The sequence below is a fragment of the Rhipicephalus microplus genome, chromosome 9 (genome assembly GCF_043290135.1).
Source record: "Rhipicephalus microplus isolate Deutch F79 chromosome 9, USDA_Rmic, whole genome shotgun sequence".
Classification (NCBI taxonomy): domain Eukaryota; kingdom Metazoa; phylum Arthropoda; class Arachnida; order Ixodida; family Ixodidae; genus Rhipicephalus; species Rhipicephalus microplus.
In genome coordinates, this window is record NC_134708.1 from 45,341,526 (window position 1) to 45,349,722 (window position 8,197).

The 8,197-nt window shown below is 46.5% G+C and overlaps 1 protein-coding gene across 1 annotated transcript; it reads left to right on the forward strand.

Moving 5' to 3' along the window:
* Positions 1 to 386: 386 nt before the first annotated feature.
* Positions 387 to 3,357, forward strand: LOC142771705 (uncharacterized). Its single transcript, XM_075873527.1, has one exon. It carries the CDS (start codon positions 1,917 to 1,919, stop codon positions 2,475 to 2,477), a length of 561 nt encoding a protein of 186 aa, XP_075729642.1. The 5' UTR covers positions 387 to 1,916; the 3' UTR covers positions 2,478 to 3,357.
* Positions 3,358 to 8,197: the final 4,840 nt, after the last annotated feature.

Here is an 8,197-nt window from a genome sequence, read left to right on the forward strand (position 1 = left end):
CGTGCAAGATTACCTCGAAGACAATGACCTTTTCCCGCACTCAATGTACGGGTTCCAGGCACATCTTTCAACGCAAGATGTACTGCTACAATTAAAAGAAGTCATTGATAACGCCCCCCAGCAAGGAGAAAACATTATCTTGACTTTAGACATTAAGGGCGCATTTGATAACGTTAGCCACCAGGCCATACTTGAGGGCCTCGAGGCCCTTCATTGTGGGCAGCGCGTCTACAGTTATGTTCACGCCTTCTTGTCGGACCGCACTGCCACAGTCGGTCTCGGCTCCATCTTATCAGATGTTATCAAGGTTCCGAACAAGGGCACCCCGCAGGGCTCAGTGATTTCCCCGCTACTCTTTAATGTAGCTATGGTTGTAGCTATTTCAATGCTCCAGACGTCTGCGAAAAAGAAGAAAAATTGAAAGCCTGCTTCCACATTATTTTTTCTATTTTTGATGACCTGTCTGATGGTGACCTCCTACCAGAAGAGAAAGTAGAAGCGTTCGAGTTTCTGAAGGAACAGATGCGCCTTCTTCTTAAAGAGCGAGGAGCTATGAGATATTCTTCAGATATTCTTATATTATCTAGCATTTTTCATACGATCTCTCCTCACGCATACAAATTCGTTCGCAACACTGGGAAATTAATGTTACCTCATCCTTCCACAATATTAAGGCTGTGCAGCAAGTACAATGCAAGTCCTGCAAACGAACAAAGCGATGAAGGCTTTTTGCAGTACATTACAAAAAAAGTGAGCCTTCTAAAGCCACACGAAAGAGTCGTAACGCTCATGTTAGATGAAATCCACATCCAGCAATATTTTGAGTATAAGGGTGGCTCATTAACAGGGACGGCATCGAATTCCTCTGAAGCGGCAAAAACAGCACACGTGTTCATGACAAATTCATTGCTTTCTGCGCACAAAGATGTGGTACACATCCTTCCCGTTTTCAGCATTGAAGCCAGCCATTTGCACGACATCCTGAAAAAAGTAATTTTGGGTCTTGAAAAAGCGGGACTTACAGTAATTGCCGTTATCACTGATAACAACGCTGTGAACCGAAAAGTAATGTCATTTTTTTCAAAAAATAACACAATAGACATTGTTTACCCACATCCAGCAGACAATTCAAGGCCGCTATTTTTTGTTGTCGATACCGTGCATTTATTAAAGTGCATCCGTAACAACTGGTTGAACCAGAAAAATGAAGGCTGTTCTATTTTTTATCCCGAATTTTCAAGTACGACATCACAGGTGCAAGTGAAGAAAGCAACATTTGAAACACTTCGTGAACTGTACGCTTCCGAGTAACACAATCTTTCGAAGCTTGGATACGGACTTACTTATAAGGCTTTGAACCCCTCTAACATCGAAAGACAAAACGTGAAGCTAGCACTGAAAGTGATCAGTCCATTTATTGCAGAAGCACTAAAAACTTATGGTGCAAAGCTTGGTTTGAGTTGTGCCCGAGAAACTGCTGAATTTATTGAATTAATACACAAGTGGTGGTGCGTTGTGAACACTAAAACACCATCGAAAGGCGAGCACCTAAGAAATCCTCTTCAAGCACCCGTAAGAAGTATGGAGGACATGCAGCTGCAGTTTCTTAATGCATTCGTGGACTGGCTTGACACTTGGGAAAACTTGAAGATTGGCCCTGGCCGTGCAGGACTGTTAACCACGGAGACGCACTCGGCGCTACGTCTCACGTCGTACTCCTTGATCGAAGTCAGTCGGTATTGCCTGGAGGAGCTAGGTTTTGAATATGTCTTGCTTGCAAAGTTTCAGACAGACAGCCTCGAGGAGAGGTTTGGTCGTTACCGTCGGCTATGTGAATCCAACTACCAATTTCCGTCCAACAAATATTTGAATCAGAAGCAAAACTGAGGCTTCAGAACTCGCTGGTTTTTCCAGATATGAAAGAACTGTCCCAACCTAGCAGTATTGTGTTTGATGCAGCCAAGGTGATAGAAGAATATGGCATCAAGTTGACTGAAGAGGACGTGAAATCAAAAAAGGAAAGCTTGCCTGCAATAGCGTATATTGCAGGTTACTGCGCCCACGCCGCTCTCAGGAAAATTCCCTGTGAAGATTGTGCGGCCAACATCACGAGACAAGATAGGGATATACCAACGGTTGATGATATGCTAATCGAAGGCCTCACAAGAGGGGCCCTAAAATTTCCCCAACCAGTAGTAATAAGTGCTGTTCTGCACACACAAATCGTGCTTGAAAAGCTGACCTCGAAAGAGAACACCACCCAGTTTCATGCAGCACGGCACCAAAGGCAGCTTCTTCTCAGTGTGGTGAAGCACCTTTTAATTGACAATGAAGATTTGGACATTTGTTGCAAAGGACACCATCCGGAGACAGTGCTTCACAACATCTTGTGGGCAGCCACCAACACCTTACTGAAAAACTACGTCCAAATGAAAACCGACAAGTTAACGGCGGCAAAGAAGGGCGCAACACTGTAGAGGAAACTGAAAACGCTCAATTAAGCTACATTCAACGTCTTGAAGATTCACGTTAGAATAAATAAATGATGTCGTCTCCATGAAATATATTGGATCGTAGTTTATTTCTTTTTATTCAAAAAAAATCGAAATGCGCCATACCATATTGTGGCACACTTCTAACGCTACGGCTTTCGGACACAATAATAAAGCTTCTTTTAGCATGTCTTAGTTTGACATAACTTGCCCTCAAATTTATATCTGCACGCTTGGCAGAAAAGTACATATATGTGATTAGCACTCTGCGACTTGTGGAAGGCAACCCCACACACATCTAGTGCATGGAAGTGAGTAGAGCCTGGACGGCTAGCAGACAAACTTTTTCGCGAGGCGCGGCCCACTCGGGCAAGGTGCGTGACGTCACGGAGGGAGTGCGCAGGCCTTAACCTGTTCTAGGTGGCTTTGGCGGAGCACCTTCCAACTCCGCCCCTGAGGAACTCGTTCCAGTCCCTTCCGACTATTCGGCCATCCTAAACCATTACAGAGGACTTAGGAAAGCTTATTCGCTACCACAACGAACACTAAATAAAGAGGAATCGGTCAGCTGGAGGCAAATTCAAACCGGCACGTTTCCAAATTTGCACATCCTGAGTAAAATGCACCCCTCGGCATACTCTCCTCTCTGCCCATGGTGTCAGCTAAAGCCACTCTGTACCACGTCACGTGGGAGTGTCAGGCCATTACAGCCTTACAACCAGTACAAAATCCAACAGCGGAGCGATGGGAGGAGGTGCTGGCCAGCGAGAACCTGGAAGATCAGTTGAGTCTGATCAACCGGGCCCGCAGAGCGGCTGCTGCAAGCGGAGCCCTGGACTAAGGCCCCCCCCACCGCAAGCCAAGCATCTTCGACTACTCGGAGCTTCTCCGCAGAAAATTTCATGTAAATAAATAAATAAATATGTTTTCACCACCACCACCACCACCTTCGTGACCTCATTGGCAGGATTGGTAGGCGGAATGAGTGGGGTTAGAAACATAATATGTTCATGCTCTCGCCTGGTGGTGTGCGTTGTGTGTTGGTCAGCGATTTCAGACCAGTGCGATGGCAGTATAGGGTGAGAACAAGTCTCAGGCCAAACGGGCGGGACCGCGGTAGGACGCACCGTGCTCCGGGCGGCTGCCGCTGCATAAGTCACAGCCGTTTGGACAGGCCGAGGAGCCGAGAGTGCCGCACCGAGAGAAGCCAAATGTCTCGACAGGGCCAACTGGTGACGAAGTTCGTTCATTCGCCCATCCTGGTTTTCTGCAATTGCTCGGATATCAGCACACTCCTGTACAATTTGCCGGAGAAAACCAATGATCTGGGACCTATGGGTATTAGGTACCTTACATGAGGCATCGAATAAAATATCGTGGATCTGTTTCTGATGTGCGATCACTAGGTGAAAAGAAGCTTGCGTAATTTGACCACTTTCGGCAGGCAGCCTTGCATTTTGTGCCACACCCGCTGCAGCAGGCAACTGGATGTCGGGAACGTCGGGGATTGCGGGAACGGAAGTAACTGGCGCATTCTGCAAATCTACATCGAGCAGCGCCCTGTCCCCGTCCGGCTAAAATGTCGAACCATTCGATCGAGGCGAATCCCCCGGACCAGGGTGACTGCCTGCCATTGGAGGCTGTGCAGAAACGGCCTGTGGCTCAGACATACCCGAGCGGGTATGAGCCAGCCATGTTGGAACCGGCAGCCGGCGGCCTATAGTACGACTGGTAATTGCGGCCGAATGGCCACTGAGAGAGCCTCGAGTCCGTGTCGAACGGAATCCTAAGGTGTTCGAAAGCAACCCTGAATAAATTCAGAGAGCCGGAAGACAGAATAGCTGACCTTTTGCAGCAAAAACGCGGAGCCTGTGTGCGTCAAGCCTCTTCTCTTCCTTCGTCGTCATGTGTGGTCCGTTCGTCCGTCCACAAGGCATCCCAGTTATTAAGTAGCAGGATTCAAAAAGGAGGAACGGCATTACAAGAAACAAACCTAGTGCATATCGTTCCCAGTACACTGAAGTAGCTGCTACAATTTTTTTGTTATTTATTCAAAATTAGTTAGTCTAATTACAATTGTTACTGAAGAAGTTACTTTCTTAATTAGCAAAATGTCAATGAGGCAAATGTGCACATGTTGAAATGACATCTGACTTTGCTATTTCCAACAACATATGAATTGCATGCTAATTTTTTTTCTGTGAGTAAATAGCCCCGCCGCGGTGGTCTAGTGGCTAAGGTACTCAGCTGCTGACCCTCAGGGCGCGGGTTCGAATCCCGGCTGCGGTGGCTGCATTTCCGATAGAGGCGGAAATGTTGTAGGCCCGTGTGCTCAGATTTGGGTGCACGTTAAAGAACCCCAGGTGGTCAAAATTTCCGGAGCCCTCCCCTATACGGCGTCTCTCATAATCATAGAGTGGTTTTGGGACGTAAAAACCCCACATATCAATTCTGTGAATAAATAATGTGCGCGAAGTATAAAAAAATAACACTTAACTGCGCTCACACCCGCAAAAGAAAAGAGCGCCCTCAAATAATCTTGCTGGAAGCAACCGCTCTGCCACTTTTCCATTGCCAGAGACCGCGTTATGCACATTGGCGAGGGTACACTTCGGGTGCCAACATGCATGTGTGCTAATTTTGCACGGATTCTTTTCACTTCATTGCACGTCGCTATCGCCATTCACATCTCACGGTAAACTGTTCGCAGCTGGATCACAGCTGTGATTATAGCGATTACAGCCTGACTGTGTAAGATCAAAGCGGTGCGTTTCTTCGGACAGGAAGTAGCACATAGCGCAACACGTATTTTTTTCCCCTCCATTTCCTTTGTTGCTACTGGCTATCTCAAAGTGAGCTCATTTGAGGGCACTTCTTAAAGTAGGTTGGAAGACAATCTGTTCTCACGAACGCAGTGCATCGAAATAGCAGAAAAGAAACACAGGCCCCTGTGGCTAGCATTTTTGGATAGCGTGGTTCAATAGGTCTTGTGGGGAATACTGGACACGCTAGGTGTGGAAGATGGAGTCACTAATCTTTTCAAGGATATCTATAAAAGTAACAAGGTAGTTATAAAGTGGGGAAAACAGGTATCCAAGCCCACAGAGGTAAAACGGGGGCTTAGGCAGGGGTGCCCTCTGTCTCCCTTGTTATTCATGATGTACCTACAAGGAATAGAGGACAAATTAGAGGGAAGTGGACTGAGCATCAACCTCTCTTTCGTGAAACGAAGAAAACCCGTTGAACAGGCACTACCAGCATTGATGTACGCAGATGATATAGTGCTAATGGTCGACAACAAGGAACATTTCCAGAGATTTATGGACATCTGCGGTAATAAGGGAGATATGTTAGATTTCAGATTCAGTAAGGAAAAATCAGCAGTCATGATTTTCAAAGACAACGAAGGTAGTGAGCTTAGAATACAGGAGGTCACGCTAGAGATAACAGATGAATACAAATACCTGGGCGTATGGATAAGCAATGGGACCGAGTACCTGAGGGAACACGAAATATACGTGACGACTAAAGGTAACAGGAATGCAGTAGTGATGAAAAATAGGGCACTGTGGAGTTACAATAGGTGTGATGTGGGAGGAATATGGAAAGGGGTCATGGTTCCTGGGCTGACGTTCGGCAATGCGGTCTTGTGCATGAGATCAGAACTTCAAGCAAGATTAGAAATTAGGCAACGTGGAGTGGGTAGGCTTGCCTTAGGAGCTCACGGGAATACACCAAATCAGGGAGTACAAGGTGATATGGGATACACATAATTTGAGGGCAGGGAAGCTAGCAGCAAGATAAAATTTGAGAAGCGGTTGAGAGAAATGGGGGAGGAGCATTGGGATAGGAAGGTATTGAGCTACTTGTACATGAAGAATATAGATTCAAAATGGGGGAAGCGAACCAGACAATTGACTGGTAAATAATCAGAAAACAGCAGGAGGCCGAACCAAAAAGAATTATCGGTTAATAAGAAGGCGAAGGAAGCGAGACCGATATGTGCAGAATCGGCATGATTAAGAAGTCCGCACTAGATAGCTATCGAACTTTTAAGCAGGAAATTGCCAAGAAGAGGATGTATTATAATACTCGGGGTAGTTCGAACAGACGGATGGACAGACAGAGAGATGGACGGAAAGACAGAGATAGATAGATAGATAGATAGATAGATAGATAGATAGATAGATAGATAGATAGATAGATAGATAGATAGATAGATAGATAGATAAACAGACAGACAGACAGACAGACAGACAGACAGACAGATAGATAGATAGATAGATAGATAGATAGATAGATAGATAGATAGATAGATAGATAGATAGATAGATAGATGGATAGATAGATAGATAGATAGATAGATAGATAGATAGATAGATAGATAGATAGATAGATAGATAGATAGATAGATCTCAAAGTGGTTGCAATACGCTAAGAAATTAATTTTAAAAACCATTGACAGTATAACCACAGCAGTTATTTTTAAATGTGCTTTTTTTAGAGCAAGTATTATCAGAGAAGACCCAAAAGACTTTACCTCTTAGCCTGCATTCCATTGGGATTCAAGTGAAAACAAAGAGTAAAAAATTGCCCGCAGCTTCCCTCGGGGGAACACTGAGGAGGATGCGGACCAAATAATTGGTTAACGGGGTGTTAAAGTGCGACTTACTTGGGTCGATGGCTAAATTGGTTAACGTGGTTGTGAAATGGGGTGTTAAATTGCGACTTACTTGGGTCGATGGCTAAATTGGTTAACGTGGTTGTAGGAGGGGGTGTTAAATGAGTGAACACGTACACACGTATGCGAAAGGGCGGCGCTGGTCGAAGGGACGTCGATCATTGTGTTTGTGGATTCGTTGGAATTCATTTCACCGCGACCTTGGACGTCGACGCGCCGTACAAACCAACCGACGAGTGGCAACTGAGCGAGCGAGCGCCGACCTTGAGTATATATACAGCACGACGGCGCATGCACTGTCAGCTGTTGAATGTTCTCGAAGCGCGACGCCACATGCGCGTCCACTGGAGAATCAGGAGAATTGTAGATGTCGAACGCGGTGTGTAGAGGAGGAAGGGTGCACAGATGGTGGAGGAGTGAAGCGCGCGCGGTGTGTAGAGGAGGAAGGGATGCACAGATGGTGGAAGAGTGGGCGACGGCGCGACGGCGCATGCGCGCGCGTCAGCTGTCGAATGTTCGAGAAGCGGTGCGCACGGCGCGGACGGCGCACTACAAGGCGCGAGTATAAGATGCTCCGCATCTAATAACATGCCAATGAACAATCTGACACTCGCCGCATATTGTCACGTGCTTTTCGAAAAGAAAGACAATGACAGTTGTGCATGTGCCATGAAGTACAACGAAATAGATGAAAAAGAAGAACTCTCTTGCGCGTTCTATTAAAAGAACCTACCTGCTTCTGGCGTCTCAGTTTCTGCCGCAAGACCTCTGTTTCGACATCGTGACACTGGTAGAGGTGCTGGAGCCTACAACCTGATGCAGGACAGTCTTGCTCGGACCCGTTCACCTAGTCCAGAGACTCAGCCCCTCGTCACGACTCCAGTGCATCGATTCAGTCGGCGCCTACTAGGCCTAAGTCCAGAGTCCGCACCTGTTCCGCCTCTTTCCAGCATGGCAGCTCCTACGACATCCACAGTTATCCCGCCATCGCAGACCACTCTTCCCTCGCAGGTAACTCTTGAAC